Source organism: Clinocottus analis, unplaced genomic scaffold (genome assembly GCF_023055335.1).
Source record: "Clinocottus analis isolate CAN_PGR_092001 unplaced genomic scaffold, fCliAna1.0.p SCAF_1, whole genome shotgun sequence".
Taxonomy (NCBI): domain Eukaryota; kingdom Metazoa; phylum Chordata; class Actinopteri; order Perciformes; family Cottidae; genus Clinocottus; species Clinocottus analis.
Genome location: NW_027175820.1, coordinates 22,599,925 through 22,623,285, shown reverse-complemented (window position 1 = coordinate 22,623,285; position 23,361 = coordinate 22,599,925). Strand labels below are relative to the sequence as shown.

Here is a 23,361-nt window from a genome sequence, read left to right as displayed (position 1 = left end):
GTTCTTCATTTAACAAAAAGCAACAATATACCCAACAAAAGCCTAACAATAACGCTTATTTATAAAAGGCACTAAAATCAGGATAAACAAAACAAAGAAATCACATATTGTGCATTTGAGCCAATCATTTTCACCGCAGGGGACATTTCTTCACCGACAGCCAAAGCTTCTTGAAGTGTTCAACTCCTAAGTATGTGAGCTTAAAGCCTGAAATTGCAATGAAATGGGACAACATGTTGTGAAATGTTTCCATTATTTCAGCAGGTTACTGAAAAAAGCACACAAAGGGGATTTCTAAATCCGTAAAAAAAAAAAAAAAAAGAAACAAATTATCTATGTTTTGCAGGAATTCAAGTTTTATGCACATTCAACTCCGATTGATTGTAATTATTAGTGATTGGAGATATCTAAATTCGTTGTCGTCTACTTGACCACATCCTGAACTTAACTTCCAAATAACAGGAAATCAGGTCAAACTGTTAATTGCCTTCAGGGGATGAACGTTTCAAAGTTTGCCCCTGCTTAGTGCTGGCCAAGTCCTATTAAAAAAAGGTCCCTTCAAGAAACTTCAAAGAAATGCTGGCGCTTCAATCATATGGACCTTGCTTTATCAGACTGCTTAAGCTGCGCTCAGTCCACGGAAATATTATAATTGCTTGATCGTTAAAAGAAGTAGGGACGTCCTGATTGCTTTTCATTTCCCCGATCCTCCAGCTAGTACTTTCATCTGCAGAAGTCTTAGGGAGATTAGAGGGAGCAAAGTTACAGTTTTGCTACCACGCCTTTGTTAACATAAATGTATCAACAGACAGTCCGCACAATCAGGTGTTTGTATTCAAGCAGCTTATAATCAATGAAAATTTCACGATTTTCAGCAAAGGAAAAAAGGTTTTTGGAGGACCCTTTGAGGTGGTTCTCTCGAAACTGATGCTGATTGTTTGCCAAAGCAGGCAAACATCGGACAGGACTCGGGCTGTGGAACAGTGCGGTTTATGACGGGGCAAAACGTGACTGTTGTTACTTCGCATGTTGATTGTGTTATTTAGGATGTTGCGGAAGGCTAATCCAAGTGGTTAGGTGTTTTTCTGACCATTATGTGTCTTTCCAAATTTCCTCTCCCATGTTAAAACAGAACCTTGCGCCAATGAACACAACATTCACATGGTATCACTTTATAAAGTAGATATGAACATGTTAGCAAACAGTTGCTTGGCCAGTGCTCTACACATCCTGTAACACAGCGCGGCATTTTTTTGGACCGTAACACCGTTACTGTATCTCAGTCTATGTAAAAGCTCTAAGATGATTTATTTTCTTCTTCTGCACAAATACAGGGTGAAATGATGGACAGGCTGCCAGTGACCAACATGTTAGTAGTTTTACTCGGTTCATTCATGTTTCTTCTCAGAAATTTGTTGGCACAATCAAAAACATATGATTTGGTCTCAAGTAGAGAGTGACTGATAATCAGAAATCCATATATTAATCCTGAATAATTTCCTACAGAAGAGAAGACATCAAAAAGACATTTGACTCACAAGCTCGGTAACAACAAATGCACTCACTACAACTTGAAAAGTGGCGTGAATGCTGTCAGCCAGCATATGGGCATGTAGGAGGCATGCTGTGCTCCATCTTGTGTTTATGAACACCATTATGCAGTTCTGTGGGTTGCTAATTGTACCAAAGGAATGAGTGCTTTGAAACCCGGGTGCCTGTGGGAGGCCTAAAAATGTGTCGGATTGGAGATGTGCTGTAAATAAGTGGATAAACGGTTGTTCAATTGAAAACAAGGTCAGTTAAGCTTTTTTTTTTTTCAACCCGCAAAGGGGAACCCGGGGATCACAGCTCCATCATTATCTACAGCAAAACGGTGCTCAGAAGAGAGTCCGTGAGTCCTGGACTGTAATGTGTACTCTAATTGTACAGGAAGACGCAAACATTGATGGAAGCTACCACTTTTGTAGGCACCACTGTTGACTTCTCTCATCCAATTTTCTTAAACATAATGAGAGCTCTTCATGGGTGTAGTTCTGACTTGGTCTTCAAGACGTTTATACATTGCTGCAGATGAACAGCGTGTGGCTTGGACTAACAAAGAAGGCCGTTGCAACAATATATCGACTCCAACCACAGTAAGCGCTAAAAAAAAAAAAAAAAAAAAAAAAAAAAAATCTAATTTAGTTCATGCCGGGGATAATGTCTGCTCAATTCTCCACAGCCATAAAAATATTTAAATGAGTTAGCTTTGCTAATGTAATGGACTTAATATCCTTCACAAGTATATAATGTCCAGTTGTATGAAGTAATGAAAAATACCCTTATTGGATCAAGACATTTTAAATACACTGATGTCATTACTCAGAGGAACAAGTTGGTGCTCCGATAAGAATAAAACTACTAAAGTTGCATGCAGACTTTCACAAATGTATCAATTCTGTCAGCTACTGTATAAACAGTTTGTCTGTGTAAAACAAACTAAAGAATATTTTTTTTATATGGATGACTGATATCTAATAGAGAGGATGACTGCAGTTTTTTGCAATAAAAAAAAGGGAGAAAAAGATTAATTTGATGGATGTATGATGAATGAATAAAACTGGTTCCAAGCCCAAATGTCCCTGCACACGACTTTCTGTGTGTGCAATTTCTCAACCAGCTGTCACAGACCTGTTCTTTCTCCGGACTCTGTGAGGAAGCCAGTCCTGAGCTTGGGTGTTTTATTGTGACCATCTGGTCGTAGATCTTCTTTTATTAATAAATTATAGATGTCACTATTTTAAAGAGGGTTGTATAAACTTATTCACAATCTATTTTTACCCGTCAGAACGGATTTTTCAACCAACAATATTTTATCTTATAATCGTGTTTTACGAGCATGTCACCTCACAACGTCAAAAATGGCAATGTTACAGAAAAGATGAAAAACGTAAATTTCCGAGTGTGTGCCGGCAACATCACTTGCGTTTTTATTTTTATTATGGAAGAAAGCATCACAGTAATGGTTGGGATTACTGTGTGGAGTTTGCATGTTGTACTCGTGCTTGTGTGGGTTTCCTCCCACAGTCCAAAGAAATGCAGGTTAGATGAATTCGTGACTCTGAACTATACTGTAGGTGTGAGTTGGAATGTGTTTTTATTACTGTATGTATGTGTGCGTATATGCGTGTGTCCAATAAAAAAAAAGGTTGCCTGTCCAAGGAGTATCCAACCCTTTACCCACTGTGAGAGACTGTGCAGATTGGGGCATCGATGGATATTTGCATTGTGAATTGTATGGCGGGTGTGTGCAAAAACGGTGGGTTGGAAGTGGGGATGGTACGTATAATCAGGAGAAACAGGCCACTAATGTTGTTTTTTTGCGCTGGCTCTTTACGCCGCCTGTTGAACAGACGGCTTCTGTCGCACATCAAGTTTTGTGCACTGTGCTGATCCACTTTTGACCACGCCGTGGCTGCACAATTAAGTTCCTGGCAGACACATTGGCTGGCTTGGTTTGATTTAATTTGGCTGTTAAAGTAATATAACACATTTACAACCCAGTCAATTTTTTTCAGGACACCATGAAGTGGGCATTAAGCTACAAAAGGTTGAGAAGCCCTGTTCTAAAACATGGCTCTCGAGTTTCTCAACGTGCACTTTTTTTTTTCCAACCAAAAACAGTGCCTCTGGGAGAAGTTCTTATCCCGACAATGATCCATGTGTTCGCATTAGTGGAAACAGACATCCAGAGTAAGACCTCAGGCCCTTCCTTTACACATTTCTAAAATCTAGTAAGCCGTGTCACTGTGGGAAATATTTACTCCTCGGGATCGAAACAGTCACAGAGCTGGTGTCATGTTTCATGATGAGGTCTGACTGCCAATGCCTTTAAGAGCTCAATAGTGTCCTTGAACAAACCAGCTTGATCTTCAAAACCGTGCTCTCCTCAGCACTTGAATGCCTCATAGTATGCAGGCTTGTAAACCAAAAGCAGCAATGTTAACTGTTAACCATTGTTAACTGCACTAGATAGAAATTCTCACATAATATGTGCAAGGAGATGCTTAATTCCTAATCTAATCAACCTCATAAATATCCAGTGACAGTTGGTTATGCACCAGATACGACACCTGATTGAGCATCTGAGCCAAACACATTAATTCATAAAGACCCTGTCGCACAGACACTGTGACAACCACATTGGCTGAGAGGAATGTGGCACAGCACATAGCCAAGAAGAAATGAGGTCACGTTATCCCATCTGGAGGAGAGGACAGAGGCAGGTTAGTACTAGGAGAGGCAAACCCACTCTCTAAATATTTAATGAGTTTCCGCGCAGTTGGCCTTTTCCAGCCCTTGCCTTTGCAAAACAATAGCCATTATATTCCCAGTCTGGTTATCATATATGCATGTCGAGCTCCAAAAAGCTCACCAAGGAGCAGGACCATGCATCACAGAAACGTGACTTATCTTTCATGCTAAAGTCAGCCTGAGACCACCTCTCATCCGCAACACTGACTCAACTGTTAAAGACCACCTTAATTCATAAATTGACAAACATGATCAAACGTATCTTTCATCAATCAGTAGCTCTAGTTAAGGTGTATTCATGTGACCACCAGTGCAACGCATCTATTATTATTTCAACCATTTTACCAGAAGAGCAACGAACAACTATTAAAAAAGATTTTTCTATTGTTCCATTGTTTCTAGCGTTCCCACCCATTTCCTCTCGCACCAAGACAAAAAAAGTGTGCCCTTAATTTATTTCTCTGTTGCGCTGATGACCATTTATTCCTCACAAGATTCTTGTCAGTGGTTGCTAAAACAGGGATGCGTCAGCAGACCTTGACTTCTCTCTTATGACAAACTGATAAATTCTCAGAGGAGCAGATGTTAAGGAAAAGTGGTCGAGGAGCAACTGTTAATAAAGTGTCAAGGGCATAGTTCTAGAAACAAAATATAAAAAGGATCTGGAAAAAGACCAACAGAGTTATGTCAGTGTTTGTTAAGTTAGTGTTGACATCACTATTCAACACCATGAAGCAGACAGTGTAGAGGAGAAAGTGTTACTATTGGCTATAAACAGTACAAAAAAGATATAATAAAAATCTAGAATTACCGCCTCGCGGCTCTATGCCTCCGCCAATCCATCATGTTGCGGTTTACGTCCACGTCTCTCCAAAATGTCAACACGTCATCATTTTACGCGAGACATTTGTGTGAAATTATCAGAATTAGCATATTCATTCTTGAGTTATGGCAAATAAAAATGTTTTGCAATCACAATGACCTTCTGACTGTTGACCACCAAACATTTTTGGAGAATGTCCCTCAAGGCATTCCTGAGATATTGCTTTCATAAGACGAATGTGAGGTCACGCATCTTGACCAGCGATGACAAGGATAACAAAGTAATTTTAATTAATAACAACAGAACTAAGACAAAAGTGTTGGATTAGATACACTAGTATTGAAATAAAATAAAATGACCAGGAGCGACACTGGCTGAAATGACCAGGAAGTTATCGGTTATCTACAACATTTTATAGCCTGCATATTGATGTCTAAAATAATAAAATAAGACCATCTGGGGATGTGCATTAGTGCTAACTCATGACCAAATGATCTGGCCTCGTGCAATGATCAGCTTTGGTTTTAACAAGACAACAGAGAGCTCATCAATGAAGTGAATTCCTTTGCTACACGGTGTATCAAGGTTGTACCGGATGTCCTTTGTTTTACATTCAAAAGGCTCTACTGAGTTTTTTGAAAGAAGCTTTAAATGTGTTGTCATGTTGTTTTTTTTTTACTTCAGAAAAAAAAAGAAAGGTTATTTATGGTGCTGTTAGCTTGATGTTAGAGCGCCCCATTAATAAAGGAGCATGCCTACCTTGACGTAAATAATAAACGTATATCTTTGTTCAATACTTTTTTGAATTTCGACTACCTGCACAGCACCAAACTGCACATGGTTGAAAAGTAAATAGAAAAGGGGACTTTAGTTCCTCGTTTACTTCCTGAGATTAGTTCCTCTGGTTTCACAGTCCCTTGATTTTTTTGGTTGAAAAACCGAGTTAGTGAGCACAGCGAAGCATTCAGTTGGAGATACACCACGAAAGAGTTGTCGGCGAACCAAAAAACAGACTATTCACCAGGTTTCGAGAAACACACCTCAAAATGAATGATAATGTTGTTCCGCAAATACTGGATATGTAATTGAACAAATGTTTGCTCAGTAGTTTGCCATTTTAACGTAATAAAAAGGTGAAAATATGTCAGTGTTGTGTTCACAGCTGCTTTCCATCAAGATTGCAGGTTTAAAAAGAAATTAAATGCCTATTTGAAAAGCCACAGGTGTTCACTCTGTACATAGAAACATGTTTCAACACACCCGGACTAGAGCCATGCACTTGGTCTCTGTGACACACGGAATAGTTATTATTAGCTCAATCAGACCTGGACATTGGACACACATGTGTAGAGTCAGATGTGTAGAGATTGCAGACAGGACACCGCTGATTTACAACACTGAACAGAAGTTCGATATCTTCCTGCATAGTCTGCCTCGATAGCGACAAGGAAGTCTTTTCAGTGGAACAGAAAGAAAACCAAACATCAGCTGCTGCATCTGTTTCGAGGTGTAGAAAAGCAATATGCCAACTCCTTTCACATTGAAACGTTACAAAGCAAGGTCACCACGCTCTCTATGCACGTAATCATACTCTCTCACTCATGTACAAAGAGTCCTGGAAATAAAAAAAGAGTTGCTGACCCAGCTTAAGATCAATATGTAACCCAAGTGAACTAATCACTTGTTGTGGAAATGATGCAATCTGCTGCGCTAATCTTCCAAAACAGTCAAATCATTGTCATGTAGTCACAAAATGAAGAGAAAAAAAAAAACCCATGGAGGAGCAGCGAGCACATCTGTGACCTTACCTGTGGTTCCCAGTGTTTTGTAGAACCGGTACTCTAAATGCAACTGTGGTGCTCTCGACTTCACTGGTTCCTGTACAGGGAAACATCCAAACCAGCACTCAGTTAATAACAAGGACCTCACAAAATGGAATAAAAACTAAGAGAAAAAAAGACATATACAAACATGCTATTCATTTCAATTTGAGATGTACCAGGAAAACCCTCTCGTTTACCAAATTATCTCAAGCAGCAAAAACACCGTCTCAGGTGTGGATGTGGGTGTCAATTTTGCACAAGCATCAAATGATGTCCCGTCACCTGAGATATAATTTTTTTAAAGTGTCCGTTCTTCTCCAAAAATTTTGGTTAGAGGAGATAGCGGATGCCTCCAGTCGTCCTAAAACGTTACAAGTCTCCATTTTGCAGGTTTTTGTCCAAACTACTTCTCGTCTTCCCCCGAAGTTACTCTCCACCCAAACTTCCCAATTTATAGTGTAGGAAATAGACAAATAGTTCAAAAAAATCTCGTCAAAAAGGGACAACGGAACATCATTTCCTTATGAAAACTTAAGCATGAAAAGATACAGCGTGTTTTCATAACGCATCTAAAGACTGACATTTCTTCCGAGTTCATTGATGTTTTGAATGAATTGATTGTATAAAATGTGATGCAAGAAAACTGTATAGTACTATGAGCCACTGAGAACTTTTTGCTTTAGCAAACTCAATATGTGAGAATTGTAATTTGGTATCTACTACTCTCTAGTGACACAATAATAAAAGCAGGAGTCAGGAGTCATGATTTCAAGTCAAGGAGCCGCTGGAAAGACACACCTCACTTTGACACCCGAGCACAGCCTGAGACTCATAGTTCTGAAAACTGCAAGTAGCAATGAAGAACATGCAATTTGTGTCTACTTGAAGCTTAATAACAGCTTCCGTGTCTGAACGCAGCATTGACATGATATAATTTCACTAACGCTTTAGAAGCATTACTGAAATAAACTACGCCAAGTGCTTAATTATGCATCTACGTATATGTATTTAATGCATCATTTTGCAGGAGATACTTATATCAGCAGAGGTGAGGCATCAAGCAGAGAAAGTGTGCACTTACCAGTTTAATAGCTACATACTCGTTGGTGTAGAGATTTTTACCTGGAACAGGACAAAAAAGATGGCTTTTAAAAAATGACACACACCAATTAAGGCTTTACAAATGGCAACACTGTAAGTGATTGTGTCTGAGTAACTGTTTTATTTTTATTTTTTTATTTCGGAAGATCTACGTGAAAAAGGTCCGGAAAAGAAAAAGGATTCAATTGTTTTTCCCTTCTTTTTTTTTTACAGCTCTCCTTGGATATATATACTCAGTTAATATGTACACCTAACTAAAGATGATGTATTCTAATACAATGGCCCTAAAACATGGTTTTGTCACGGACGTTATGAGAGGTTTTGGTTTAACATTTCAAAAAACGGAACTCCTGCAGCTTGTTGTTGATCCGGTTTAAAATCGATGAAAGATCATAACTTGAGCATCCATTCTTATAGCAGCAGAGTGCCACAGCTTCCATGCCTGTTGGTCGTCATGTTTTATGCTCATAAGGACATCATTATGTAACGTTGTGCTGTGCGTGCAATGGAAGTATCAACGCCTTTGCAGCCATATAAATGGGCGTTGACAAAAAACTAGAAACATCTCATTGTGATGCCATACAGCTCAACAGCTTCACAAACTACAGCCTGTTTGAATTAAAACTGAACAACTTTTTACGATTGTATTAGGTCGCATTAGTTTTGGTTGAGTGTACCTAATTATGGTTCCGTCTTCTGTGCGTAACTAAACTTAGTCAGCAATTTAAAAAGTGGCACGAAAACTTCCAAATTCGCTCAGTTATTCCGTTGTGTGTTGAACCATTTCCCACGAGATTAAAACTTACCGAGCTTCAATTCCCCAAAGTTTCCACAACCGATCTTCTTGCCCACGCGAAAGTTTGGCCCCACCATGAGAACCCCAGAGGAGCCGGAGGAGCCAGATGGTCGGGACGAGTGTCCACTGCGGCTTCCCTGGGACACTTTAGTGCTCCTGGCGGGCCGCTCGCCATATTTATCTCTCTGTTGATCCATGGTGTGAGCAGCACAGGTCAGCGGGAGCCCGGACTGATGTACAAAAAGGCCTCCTGGGCCGGGCCCACCGCAGCCACAGCCCTGGTCACTGGCAGTGCCTGGATGGCACAGTCGCTCTCATGAGACAAAACCTGGCAGAGCTAACCGGCACTTCTCCCCCCCCCCCCCGTCCTCACCCCGTCACCTCTAACAGTTGTTGGACAGGCTGATCTCTGGCCTCCACATCTGTCACAGGAAAGAGAAGGTGGAAGACCTGTAACAAAGAGAAAACCCATTGACTTTCCACAGAGAACATCGCATGGAATATTGTGGTGCTGATCGTTTCCAGTGAGCTTCTCCTTTCACAAAAAGGTGGGACTTTACTAATGTCTTGTAAGGTCTTATAAGAATAAAAACATTTAAATAACAAATAATTTCAAACACTAGTACATTAAAAACAGTCAATTTATAACTAATTCCACATTGATAAAAAACAGGCCTGCTTCAAGAAGTGAAGGAACACCATACAATAAGGTAAAAAATAAACCTGAGGTAGGAGTGAGGCAAATATCATGTCAACAAGTAGTGATATCAAACAGTTTTTTACTTTCAATGACATTTTAACACTCGGATCAATCAATTAAGTCAAGATTTACTTCACGGTGAGATTCCGAGTTTAACTCCTATTGGAAGGTGAAGAGTCATCGACGCACTCACTGTAACGTGGCTAAATGAGGACAGGCCTGGCTTACTGGAACAATGCTTGCTGAGCTAAATAGATAAGTCATCAAGTCACATGGTCACAGAAAGCACCAGTAAATAGTTTGAGCATCAACACAAAACCTCAAAGTCATAGTTTGTGATCACGAAGGCATCGAAGACTCTCCACCACCCACAGCTAAAGCCTGGCAGACCATGTCAGCGGGGAATATTATGTAAACAATTATATAAAGCTACGTCTGCTAGCAAAGGCACTGCGGCTTAACTTTTTGGACACGGGTCGGCTCTCGTCAAGAACACAGACGGACCTCCGTCTACCACGGGCAAGACTTGCGCAGATATTAATCTGTGACTATAAAACATAAAAGGAAGTTCAGTGAATGACATATCACTACAGAACAAGACAGATGATGTTTATCACTTCCAGGCCTCTTTGGGGACTTCCTATTCTGTAACTCGTCTTCAGGAAGTTTGCGAACTAAAGCAAGCTGCAGATAAAATGTTGCCCGTAAAAATCAGACATATATCCAGTTAAACTAATTATATGGCCATAAAATGTATACAAAAAAAAGAAAGAAAAAAAGTACTTTTCCCCCATTAAAAAACTGCTTTTTCTGCTTTCAATAAAAAACAACAAAAGGCACTAATGTTTTCGTGACAACGCTGTGATTCCTGAGCATGGAAAGGCTGCTGCTGAAAAGTATTTGTGTGTGGGCTTCCGGATGACTCATGCTCAGTATTGCCTGCACAGATCTCAGCATCAAAGACGGCTAGTTTGCTCTCAAGGGCAACTGTGCACTGTTGCTATTACATAAAAGCATGAACGGAACAACAGGGCAATAAAACAGGTTTGCAGCAAACGACAAATGGCGAGCTGCAAGTTTCCATTGTGCAAATAATCATTTTGTAGGCCGCTCCGATCCTGGGCTCAGCAGTGTTTAGATTAGCCCGGCGAGGTGTTACTCCTGATTGAAGACCATCTGCACACACAAACGCTGCGGCGGACGCAGGATGATAAACACACATACACACACACTCACTCACTGGCCCAGACTGCAACACCCCTTCACCATGAAGTGCAGAATTACAGCTGGCCTCGTAATACTGCAAAACACAGCTTTGAACTCAGTTTATTTTCAAAGTGGTTACGACAATAATAGGATTAAATAAGGTTGCAATGTTTCACATTATTTAAGAGGGGGCATTTGATTTTTTTTAAAAAGGAGAGATGCGTGATTGATTCTAACTGGTCACATTGCCATTTGTTATTGTGTAAATCAAGGCCGATCAAATGTTTTCAAACCTTTACTGATTACTACAATAATGTCGCTAGAGTCGAAGGTATATTTAAATTTTTTGTTTTAAGAAACACGTTTATTGTTATGGATGATAATGCAGTTTTAATCCAGTTCAATTGGAGCAAATTATATACAACTAGACTATAAAGGGTGTTTTTAAGGTATAATTCTGAGGAGGAGAATATCACATTCTAACAATATCACAAAACTGAGTGTACAGTTTCTTTGGCTGTTTTAGGCATTTGGAAATTGTATCGCTAGTAAGATTACCACAGCCACATTGAAATTGAAACATGTCCGGACATGCCTTACTGGAGGAGCAGGGCAGAAAAAATACAAATTAAGAGGGAGACGAAATGAATTCATACTGGCCTATATGGCATCAAAACCTCCACAAGTAATAATTACAAAGGCGCATCAAACTACATGCTGTGATGAGCCCCTTAGTCTTATTTTGCTCCTTATGCATCATGTCCTATGGATATTAACGCACACACATGCCAAGTGCTGATTATTATTCGACTGTAATGCAATCCACTATTATAGCCAAGCAATAACTAATGCATTTTGTAAATATATTAAATTTCAGATTAAACTGCATCTCTACATTATTATAGGACCACACGTGGCAGTGTTGTTGTGGTGAATTGCATTGTTTTAGAGGATGCGCCTGTAGATTTGTTCACATTGTGTGTGTAAAGTAGACTTACAGAATACATGATGTCATGGGGTAGGTCCGTTTAAATTCAGTCGACTGCCTAATTAATAAAGAAGAACAAGCAACCCGCGGACTGTTAAAGGATCTGTGGTCTCTACAAATGGCTTCTTCGGTTTGGTTGCAATGTGGGGAATCCCTGGCCTTAATCCCTGCGGAGGCGCCACGTCTCCTGATAAATAAGGATGTGTTTGAGGATACACACTTTTGGGCAGGATTTTGGCAAGTCAATTTCGCTTCTCTCAAGAAGGAGGACATGAAATGATTGTTAACAATACCGTTCTCATTACAGCTTCAGCTTATTAACCCTTTTCGTTTAGAAATTATTTTTTTGACAGCATCCATTGTTGACAAATCCTTAGATGTTACTTGGGGGTTGCCAGGATTAAGATTTTTCTGCAAATGTAGCATTTTTTCATCTGTACACACATTCAAACAGCAAAAAATGCCCTTTCTAATATGATTAGGATATCACATTAGAATGTCCTGGTGTCAGCAATGCGCAGGCACTAATAAAGGGAATTGATATTGACAGAGCGGCATGACTACCAGGAATCAGACAATCAAGAATTGATTCACATCCCCCTCAGTCTCCACGTGAGAGAACAAGCAAAACTTGTGCGGTTGGAGAAAAGCGGAGAGGTGGTGTTCAGTAGTTGCTCTGCGTTTTCCACGTCATTGCTGTGTTTCAAAGAGGAAACTTTCGTCGAGTGTTACCCTGGACTCGAGTACTTAAGCGGTAACTGAGACTGCCTGTTTGACGGTAAAGATTTATGAGGGCACCGCCTGATGTTTGATACAGTGCTCATTTGCATTAAGGCATTTCATTACTCTGGCATGGCCTTCATGGCTGCTCAAGTAAGAGGAACATCATTAAATGCATTGATTAATGAACCTATTTCACATTGAATGCAGGACATGGTTTACGTTCTTAAAACTTCACTCATTTTGCAACCTGAAAAAATGCACACGAGGCCACAAACCACAAAATCTATGCAATAATACCACGGCTTATAAATACCGATAAACACACTGTCAAGCTGCTTCACACCTTTGAATGAACTCATTCTGCACAAAGAAGAAATGTGTAATATTACTGACGAGACTTTCTAGATTGAGTGGCCGTGACTACAATCAATACATTTTGCTGATCTCACATCTGTGTCACGTCACCACTATTCTCTCAGCTGAAAACATGCATCAGCGTATTTAATGTCCTAGCCTTACTGAAGATAATGAAGCAGGGATTTCCGTGTTTACAGAAATCTAAAAAGAAGGCATCATGACAGTACTGTTTTCACAGTGCTGTGAGTTACAATATCCCCGTGCAATGACGAGAACACATCAAAACAAGACCCATAAACTGTTTACTGTCTAATCACTGGCACAACGCCAAACCTGGCTGATGAAAAGAGACAAAAAGGCTTTTTCCAATGTTGCCGGTAATCAGAAACTAAACATTTTTTAAGAGTTCAAGAAAGTTGATGCAATTGGTTAATAGCTGGTTTTCAAACAAAGCACCATTCACTGGTATATTTCCCTTCAGCAAGATACTTATATGGCATTGAAAAATGCATTTAAAACCTTGATTAGTTCATAAATGTGCCCATCAGAATATTTGGAGAAATTGGAGATGCTTCCAGCTGATTAGCATCTATTAAAAGTGACTTATCTGTTGACATCTTTTCATTTTTACTGAAACATAAAGACTCTGAGTGGAGTGATTAACCTTCAGCGGAAAGATCAGCCTGAGAGGGGGGTCTGCCAATAGTGCAGACTCCTACTGTGGCAGTGCCAGCTAACAGCTGCCTCTCTCTCTCTCCTTAAAGCCAGCTCTCATGAACTATAACTGGTGGGAATTTAGATTACCCAGTCTTTCTTCTCTGTTGACTCTCAGAGAACAATAAAAATACGCACATGGCTGTGCAACCACATCCAAGACGATCCAACTCCACCAAAGAGTTTGACCTACAAAAACAAATCGTACATAGATTGCATGATCAGCTGAAGCATGTATTTTTGTTTTGGAAAGGCAACTTATAGCTTATGTCGAGTAAGTAGTAATGAACTGCACACATGGTCAAGGACGAGCCACTGACCACGTTTGTCAAGTAAATAGTTACCGGAAAAATCTGCAATGATGCTAAAATGTGCTAAATCTACACGAGTAAAATGCATTTACACTATTTTTTTCTCAAATGGGGATTTTCCTAAGTTGAAGCCTACGGAGTGAGGTTTGATCAATCTTGCAACCAGAGAGGTTTGTCATCATCATGCGTTTTAAATAAATGCAACACAGAAAGTGTTTTTCATGCCCTTTCCCTCAGCGGGACTCTTTTAAAAGGACGCCAATAATAATTTATCCTGGATCCACATGGCCCTAATTTGGGTAATGGGCAGCAGCTAATAATTCACTAAAAATGACTTCAGAAGTGGTTTTGCACTGTGTTCAGTGGGAAATGACCCCAACCAAGTATTCTACCAGATGAAAGAGGTAACTGATCACTCTATAGATTCAACAATACGCCATCTATGCAGCTGAGCGAGGACAAAGTACATTGAGGTATTTAACTCACTCCCAACACTAGTAATAACAACAAACAATAACTTGCAGCCGTTCGCTTCAATACAACTCAGAAAAAAGAGGGCCTAAGCGTAAACGTGAATTAATTTCATATCCCGTCTTCTGCATCCGTTTACCAGAGACAACACTTTGTACATGAGGAGGTGTTTCGCAGAGGCAACAGAGGATAATATATACAATAATGATGGACCCCCACCCCTACTCCGGCAAATATCAAAACAAGGAAGAGAGCTGGCGGGTTTATACGCCGACGTCTCGCGGACAAAGCCCGACATTAGTGACGGTCACATCGATTAACTAACCGCTAGCCGAGTTAGCTCATCAGTAACCCTGACGAACCGGCCACGAAGCTAACGTTGGCCGAACGCTGAGCTGCTCCAGTTTCACACATATATACACTCACAATCATCGCGACACAGACATTTTTGTTTGAATATATATATGTTTAGTTAAGAGACAGCAGATACAGCGCCCCCCCCTTCACTCACTCAGTCCCTGTTGGGTGTTAACGCCTTAGCTAACACCAACTGACGGCTAGGTGACAGCTGTACGGAGCGCAACAAGGAAATTAGCTCCGTTAGCAACGGAAATATTAGCTTAACAACCAACGGCTCACAGTCGAACGTTCACACAAACACCAGGTTCTCACCTTCTCTGTGATTTAAATATCCAGGCGAGGAGCAGGACGCGGCTCTGGGGGGTTTTGTCACGCCCGAAACGTACAACGGCTGCCCCGTGTGAGGGGGGACGTGGGGGTGCGGGCGGCTTCACGTAAAGGTCTTTTTTTGTTTTGCGGTTGTTACTTGTTGTGGCTGATGTTTTCACGCTAACAGCGGAGCGTCGTTAGCGGCTCGCTCCATTCTTCGCTGCTCTCGTTGAAAGGGTTCAAAACATACCGGATGTAGTAAAAAAAACACAAAAAAAACGGCACCGCCCGCTTCGCGACGCACACGTCCGGGTCAGGACTGATACGGGATACATTAATTATTGTACCGTCACACCTGATGCTACGTCAGGGAGGGCTGTGCACAAGTTCCTCTGGAAAAAAAAGAAGCGAAAGTCGTTTATCTTTTTCATATTCTGTGATAAATAGAAACTGGATCATTTGTTTTTCTTCCGTCTTTACTTTACGTCTTTCTTTTATGGTGTGATTGGCTAGAACTATTATTATTTATTTATTTATTATTATATGTAAATAGAAATATGTAAAACATTTTGCAGGACAAGAAAACAACATTTCAATTATTTTAGGTATTTTTTTCCTCTAGAAATGTATTAAAATACAATCCGTTTTTTTTCTGATAACTTGTATGAATATACTGTATATGAACTACATAAAAAAGAAAGGCAAACAACTACTGAACATTATTGCCTCAGAGTTACTAGTAGAGACCCTTTAGTTATTTAATTTGTCAATTATTAAGTTATTAATATGCTTACTAAGTGAGCTCTGATTCGCTTTCTTAAGAGCCTACTACTGATATCTCACATACACACACATTGTGTGTATGTGTGTATGTGATTTGTCGAAAGTCCGAGAACTCAGTTAAAAGAAAAAAATTGCAGAATCAGATTGCTTTATTTATTTACTGAAATGATTTACAAAAGGCTCATAGTTGTGTAATTCAACCGTGATAATGAACTGGAACGGGACAACAAACAAGAAAACATGAAACCAGTCCCCAAAGCTTAACCAATCATGTTTATTTTGTACAGCTACTTGTTTTGCACTTCCAGGAAAATGTGTGTGCCAATGAAAAGTGGTTACAAAAATAAAGCACACTCTCACGTAAAGATGACATGACAGAAAAACTACACCTACAAATGCTAAATAAGTGAATGTCTGTGCTTTTCCGTCATCGTTTTACCAAATTTATCAAAAGACATGTGTGGTTACTAATAATATCGGACAGTAGTTGTACAATTCAAGTACTGTACATGTGTACATGTCAAAAGTACTTTCTGGGCAGACGAGTTACATTGGACTTTAGTACTTGCAACTGTTGTGGGAAAAAAAATAAATCGATTAATATAATAAACACAATCCGAGCAAATACATCATTGTAGAAAACACCAAAAAAAAAAAAAAAAATAAAAAAAAAAATCGGTGATTGCATTTTCTCAACCTGCACTCGCTGTAAGTTTTCTTCATCCTTTTTGTCCCAACTCTGCCTGTAACCCTGTCACATCCTTAAGTTTTCACATGATTTCTATGACCTAATATGTGAAACACTAATATTGTGCCAATACTCCTTGTAAATTACCTCAGTCATCAATAGTGGTCTTTGAGTTAACACAAACAAACAAACAAACAAAAAAGCTTTTCCAACTGTACAATGCATTTTAGTGCATCAAAACATTTTCTGACAAGCATTCATCAACATAAGCTGTTAGAGGCTGGAATGATTTACATACGTCTATCTTCTAATGTAAACTATAGACAATGTTACTCAAGGGCAGTACCTTAGTGTGAACACCTTAATATACTGGTTAGGCGAGAAACATAAATACATTTTCACAAATATCACGACCAGGTTAATCTCCTGCTGTATACCATCTTTCAGTCAAGGACGTAAAATGAGGAATTCCGCCAACAAAATGTTGTGTCAATGCAGCAGTTTATCATATCAAAGACCTGCACAAGATAAGAGAATACACTATGATTCAAAAGAGAGAGAAAAAAGATGGATGGAAGTTTCTTGTGTGTTTCGAAACCGGCCTCTCAGTTTGTGGTTAAGAGGTAAAGTGTTCGAAAAAAGGCAGTTAGGGTCTAAAAAAAGTCTCCCTCTTCATTAAGCTATTGCCTTTGCTTCTGGCAGGAACGCCTCCCAAAACTTTACAAGCTGGAATATAATCAGAACAAGAGAGGGGAAAAAGCCAGTTAAAATGTGTCATTCAATAATCACTCAATATTATAATAAATACTCATTTTAAAGTAATTCATATGTTTAGCTTAAAGGAACATGTTGCAAGCCATGATTAAAGTGAAGATACAAAGTAAAGTGTATGTGATGAAGAGAATACTTGATGTAGTTGAATGTTTACCCGTTGTTGAGACTGCAGCATTGCATCCAGATACTTGACGAGCTGGCTCCTGAAGTCCTTGGCTTTTTCTTTCTGAAAAGACAAATGTGTTGACAAAAGTGTTCATCTACTTTTAAAGTGAATGGAGAGGAAAATAGCTTCATGGTCTAATAGTAATATTGTGCCATTTGTCAGGGTCATTATATGAAATACACATTTTTAAAAAGAAATATCAAAAGATTTAGTTTAATTGTTAGATCTGGAAAGATGAGATCTTTCCGTCTTCATGAGTGTTTCATGTCAAAACTTGAGTTGTTCGTATATAAAAGCTCATATTGATATAACGTCCACATGCTCAGATCCCACCTCAGCGGGCCGTTTTGTTCAGGGCACCTTGTTTAAGCTGAGTTTTATTGTCCCATTACTATTTCGGATCAAAATATATTGTTTATGACAATCCACTGACACACTTTTCACCTTTTATAACAATTCTAGAAACTTACCTCAAACCTGAGAACCTCCTTGCGTACAGTCATACCAATCCTGTCGAAATCTCTCTCGTACTGAGTCACCCTCGCCTCCCACTGAGCACAAACGTGAGGAGGAAAACAAAAACAATCACAAACACATTAATGTCAAGATTGTGACACTTAATATTCCTTTAATTATAAACAAATAGCTTTAAAAAAAATCCACAAATACAGCAATGCATCTAATCTGAAAACATCTATACAGAAATGGGAAACACTTTTACTGAAACTAAAGAACTGATGGCGCGTAATACAACAGGTATTTAGGTTCACTGTTGTCTGAGTTGTGATGGTGCTTTTACATGGTTGAGAACTGGATTCATATCAAACAGATATTTTGAAATATCAATATATATCTATTCAATAATTTTAAACTAGTAAATTGATTGTTACTCTGTTCTCTTCAAGGAAGATTTGGCTGCAAATATTTAACAAACCTATATAACAGAACATAAAATATCAAAATCTGCTCCCTTCAGAACCACATGACTAGTACAACTCTACATAGAGCTATCTGCTGCCTGGTTCACTGGAACTAACGGGTTTAACATGACCATCAGGGTCACTGTACTCGTTACCTCAGTGATGTCATCTTTGGCCTGCTGCAGTTTGTCTGGCTTGTTGGCCCACAGCAGCTTGGCCTCGGCCTCCCTCTTCTTCTGCAGTGTGCTCTGAGCCTCCTGCCATCGCTGCCACGCCCGCACACGCTGGTCAAAACACCCCTGTGGACATCCGACACTCGTCAAACAGACAGCCTGAACTAGAAACACAGCCGCCTTTGTGTTGCTTCTGACAAAAATGGCACATCGCTCCTGAAGAATCTCTTACTACTGTAAAACTACCGTTCTGCAGCGGTGAGCTTACGCGCATAGCACCCAACAGGCGGATGTAGTCGGCCAGCAGCTCCGCGAAGATGAAGAAGTCGCTGGCTGCCTGCTCCTGATGCAGCTGCTCCATCTTGTCCTCCACCTCCGCCAGCTGGGACAGGGCCCGCGACAGGGCCGTGTTGTCCTCAGAGTTTCCCAACATGGCCATACTTTTGGCAAACACGGCCGTGCTCCCACACAGCTCTGGGAAACAGAAGGCGTTATTCAGTCGACTCGTTTCACCCTAAAAGACCAGGGGAGCTGGACGGTACTCGTTCGTTTCCTTTCTGAAACAAAACAAATGTGTAAGCTCACCCTTCCTGTGGTTGACGAGGGAGTCGACCACCGCCTGAAGCTTCCTCAACTGCTGCTCCTCGTTCTCCACCTCCTGGAACTTGTCCTCAAACCACTGAGACAGACAGAGTGAAATGATCAGGAAAATAAAATACACGAAAACAGCCCAATCCTGCCTACAATAGATTGTCTGTCCTGCTATAATTTCTAGAAAGAGAGATACAACACTGAAGAACATTCCTGTGTGTTTATGCATACCTACAATAGTGCCATTTATATACTGTTGTTACTTTATCAGCACTGTTCACTTTTAGACAGGCCTACCATCTTGAATATGTTTACTCTTTTTCATGTTATATATGTTATTATATATATTTTTTTAACGGTATTGTGTTCATTACTCAGCTATTAATCATTTATTGTACTTGTATTGTGTGCTGTTTGGGAGTTTGACACAACAACATTTCACTAAGCGTACTCCCATGTGTATGTGATAAATAAAACGATATCTCCTTAATAAGTAGTACAATTCCAACTGATACAATGTCCTTCCTCACATCTCCTACTAAGACTTCTGAATATTAATTGCGTCACATTGTAAATATTCTGGGACCTCCAATGACCATCAAAGTTTATCTAACAATGTACTTGTCTAACTCTATGACAACATCATTTAATGTATGTCCATATAGAGGCCACAAGCACAACGGTCTCCTGAAAACATTTGATCTGGATTCCCCTCACAGTGTCTGACTCATTCATCTTGATGGTCATCTTGTTGACAGCATCTGATGCCTTATTGATCATTTTGAGGAAGCCAGCTCCACTCAGCGCCTGGGTGCTCACTGCTCTGGGTAGCTGAAAACACACACACACAGACACAGAGAGAAAGAGAGAGAGCAAGTCATTCCCATGAATCCAAAGTCATTATCGTTAAAGGAGAATCTTTTTATATCCTGTAAAACCCACCTCCTCTCTCTCCAAGAACTCACGGACGTCAGGATCTTGTAGTAACGATGGGTGAGACACTATTCTCTGAAGATATCTACAGAAAAAACACAGCGAGTAAGAAGTAATAGCGCACACAAAAGCATGGCCATCTGTAGAAATATGAATGTTAGTTCTCGTCTCATTAATGATGTCACTGTTTGAATCATGGATGGATCCTTGCCTCTCCAGAGCTGCTCTTCTTCTCTCCACAAACTCTACCGAGGATGGGTCGTCCATTCCCACCTTCATTTTGGTCATTCCTGTTGGTTCCATATGAGAGTCACCAAAAGGGAAACACACAAAAATATGTGACAAAAACAAGCAGAGCACATGCTTGAGACCAACCTACGACACTTTTCTCAGGTGGTGGAGGAATGATGCAGCCGTGGAGCGACTGCTTGACAGACAGCTTCTCGTAAAGACCCAGGAAGTCACTGTAACGCCTCCTCACAGAGAAGACTTTACTCCTGAACATGGCCAAGGAGGTCTGAGAGCAGAGACAGGGACACAGTAGTTGGAAAACTGAACATTCAGAAAGAGCAGTGAAAATTGAGAAAGATTTAAGAGCTATGTATTTATAAAAATGAAACACAAGATATAAGTATCATGACGTTTTTGTACAGACCCTGGTGGATACTTTGAAGGCCACATATGCGTTCATGCCATCTCCTAGTAGGACAGAAACATTGGGGATAAATTGAATTAATAAGAAATCAGTCTGAAATGAATTTGTCAATGCAGTTAAATTGTCGTTGTTAAAAATTAGACATAACCATAAACGTTTAAAATATACAATGCTATAATTCATGAACTTCTTCCCAAAAAATAAATAAATAAATAAACTAGGAATAACAGATAGCTGTATTATAGTTTTAACAGACAGTGTGAAAAAAGAAAAGAGACTGACCAACTTTCTCAGGGTTGGTGACGGCAACATCTACATCAAAACTGTCAGTGTCCTCCTCCAACTGTAATTGAGGAGAAAAACACAACTAGCAGTCATCCCGGAAAACGTGAATAAAATTAACTGCTTTTTAAAAAAAAAGGAAGTATGGCTCAGCCGCACCTGCTCCATGGAGGTGGGCTGCATGGCTGCAGGGCCCTGAGTGAAGGAGGAAGATGAAGGAGGGCCAGCGGAGGTGGAGAGCTCCTTCCGGCCAGAGCTGCTGGGCGTCTCAGAGCTCAGCTTCACATGTGCCTCTGGGGAAGAAGATGTTTTACTATTGTATACGACTCCCTTCATCCAGAACGGTGCACTTCTGATTTATTTCCTTCCTGTAGAAATGCTGTACGTGTCCACGAGTGATGACTGATGCATTTTGTCAACTTTATGAATAATAAAAGCTGTCGGAGATGTTTATGTTATTGACTCACCACATATTGTTTTATACATGCAAAGTGAGTGAGATTTGTGTTATATTCAATGGCTGAGATAATTCTCTGTTTTATTCATTTTAAACTCCTGCAGGTTGTTGACCGCATCATGAGAACAATATTTGTTCACAGCACTGAGAATTTAAATCATAAAAATTAGCATTAAACGTATGTACAGATGATTAAAGCTGGGGTTGACAACGTTGGAGAAACAAGTAAGCTAGATTTTTTAAAAATGAATGAGAAATTTAAAAAAGCAGAGCCGTGTTTTTTTCCCCGCAGATAATTTTATATCTCAATAACTATATACACACACATACTGTATATACAGCATGTTTTCAGGTCATTTTAAGGAATAAATATGAAAATAAACACATGGCTTTTGTATACACTTGTGTGAATGAAGTACTTAAATGAAAAGTACTGAGTATTTTCTCATTTAACAAAGAACATTTGCAGAAAATGAATCAGAATTTCTCCTCATTGTAAATTACAATAAAACTGAAGCAGCAGAAGCAGTTATCCTGACTTTATCCTGACTTCATATTTCATAATGAAACTCAAAATTATAATTCATTAGAGTTCCTCTGCAGAGTAAATACCCACATCTTTAAATCTCCACACCCAACAAACGTTGGCTACACAGTCTCCAAGCTCTTGCTGAATTGATTACTCCAATAATTGATTAGAGAGTTAAATCAGAGGAATGCACCTTTAAAAATTGGAATTAAAATAGTTGAGCACGAACTAGACACGTAATAAACCATATGACCAGAGCGCTACGAATATAAAGTAAGTGGGATAAAAAAAATGAACAGAAAATGTCTCCTAACCAGCAAACAGGTCGTTGTCATCATCAGAGTGAACTCCGTTGGATTTGGCCATGGTACTGCCGGCCTCCTCCTCCTCTTCTTCTTCTTCACCGAACAGATCTGGAGGCTGCTCATTGACATTATCCGGCTGAGAGACTCCTCGACTCACAGCCACAGGGTTGCTCTGCAGACAGGAAGGGCACGAGTTAAATACCAGAGGTGGAACGTAACCAAGTACATTTGCTCCAGTACTGCACGTACAACTTATTACCCATTTATGGTGCTTGTACTTAACGTGTCTATTTTTTTGTCACACTTAATACTTTTTACTCCACGACATATAGTTGATACATATATTTATGTTTTACATTTAAAAAAATAAAACATATGACTCTGTATTTACTCAGGAGTAAACAATGTGACTTAAATGAAACAATAAAATGATCTTACATGATTTAGTTAGTGATAAAAACGGAATAATATTTAGTAATAATAATAGTAATAATAATAATAATAGTGTTGAAAGATCACATACTGCATACAGACTAGAGTCAAGTTATTTGTACTTGTGTCATCTAAAGTATAATTTACTGATAATACTTGTAGGTAAGTGAAGTAAGTGAATACTTCTTCCCTCACTAGATACACAAACTCAAGAGGTGACAGGGGCACATTGAGTAGGTAAGCACAAGAGAAGGCCACACAAAAGAGGCCAAAAGTCAACGCATCATGTCACGAGTAGTTACGGCTGAAAACTGCTCAATTTCTGCTCAAATGAACTTCGGCTAACTTTCTGAATCACACCCGTTTCTCTCCGACAGAAAAACATGACCTCGTTTCTCTTCTCAGTCAGTTATCTGCCAGTTGTGTTGGCTGCCATGAATGCAGGTCACATCAGATAAAGAGGCTGACTCCTGCCTCGTTCGCTCACAATGCAGAAATAACCAGCGGAAATAAATAAGAATGCGCTGCCAACACACGTTATTGACGAAGATGTCCTCTCCCTCGTCGCTGTCCCCGTCTGCCATGTCACACGGTGCGGCTCCCGGCTCCTCCGTGTCCGGGAAAGGAGGAGGAATTCGATCCGAGCTGGCCGCCATATTCCGTGTTGTGAGAGGGAGTGATGACGTAGGCGGAAGTCG

The 23,361-nt window shown here is 39.8% G+C and overlaps 2 protein-coding genes across 5 annotated transcripts in view; both read right to left on the bottom strand.

Annotated features, from left to right (window-relative positions):
* csnk1g1 (casein kinase 1, gamma 1) overlaps window positions 1-15,225 on the bottom strand; it is a 30,327-nt gene extending 15,102 nt beyond the window's left edge. For 3 of the 4 annotated variants that reach the window (XM_068571566.1, XM_068571573.1, XM_068571583.1), the window contains exons 1-3: window positions 8,847-9,178; window positions 8,021-8,061; window positions 6,925-6,994 (exon numbers count right to left, since the gene is read on the bottom strand). In XM_068571566.1, coding sequence (XP_068427667.1) covers window positions 6,925-6,994; window positions 8,021-8,061; window positions 8,847-9,033 — 298 coding nt within the window. In that variant the 5' untranslated portion in view covers window positions 9,034-9,178. Of the gene's footprint in view, window positions 1-6,924; window positions 6,995-8,020; window positions 8,062-8,846; window positions 9,179-9,209; window positions 9,287-14,978 lie in introns of those variants that run through there. The other variant, XM_068571558.1, reaches the window with a different exon arrangement.
* A 783-nt stretch (window positions 15,226-16,008) lies between these two features.
* Window positions 16,009-23,323, bottom strand: LOC137782308 (sorting nexin-1-like). Its single transcript, XM_068571547.1, has 15 exons — window positions 23,200-23,323; window positions 22,241-22,403; window positions 21,100-21,233; window positions 20,941-21,001; window positions 20,659-20,702; window positions 20,379-20,520; window positions 20,215-20,293; window positions 20,013-20,088; window positions 19,788-19,901; window positions 19,065-19,158; window positions 18,748-18,953; window positions 18,462-18,605; window positions 17,857-17,937; window positions 17,375-17,446; window positions 16,009-17,172 (listed from the first exon to the last, which is right to left on the bottom strand). Exons 1-15 carry the CDS (start codon window positions 23,317-23,319, stop codon window positions 17,122-17,124), a joined length of 1,581 nt encoding a protein of 526 aa, XP_068427648.1. The 5' UTR covers window positions 23,320-23,323; the 3' UTR covers window positions 16,009-17,121.
* Window positions 23,324-23,361: the final 38 nt, after the last annotated feature.

Coding starts and splice junctions, on each gene's coding strand:
- LOC137782308 (XM_068571547.1), bottom strand. CDS start 23,319: ATGGCGGCCAGCTCGGATCGAATTCCTCCTCCTTTCCCGGACACGGAG. Junction 21,234..22,240: donor TGACAACGACCTGTTTGCTG/GTTAGGAGACAT, acceptor CTTCTTCCCCAG/AGGCACATGTGAAGCTGAGC. Junction 17,938..18,461: donor CCAAAGATGACATCACTGAG/GTAACGAGTACA, acceptor GTTTGTGCTCAG/TGGGAGGCGAGGGTGACTCA.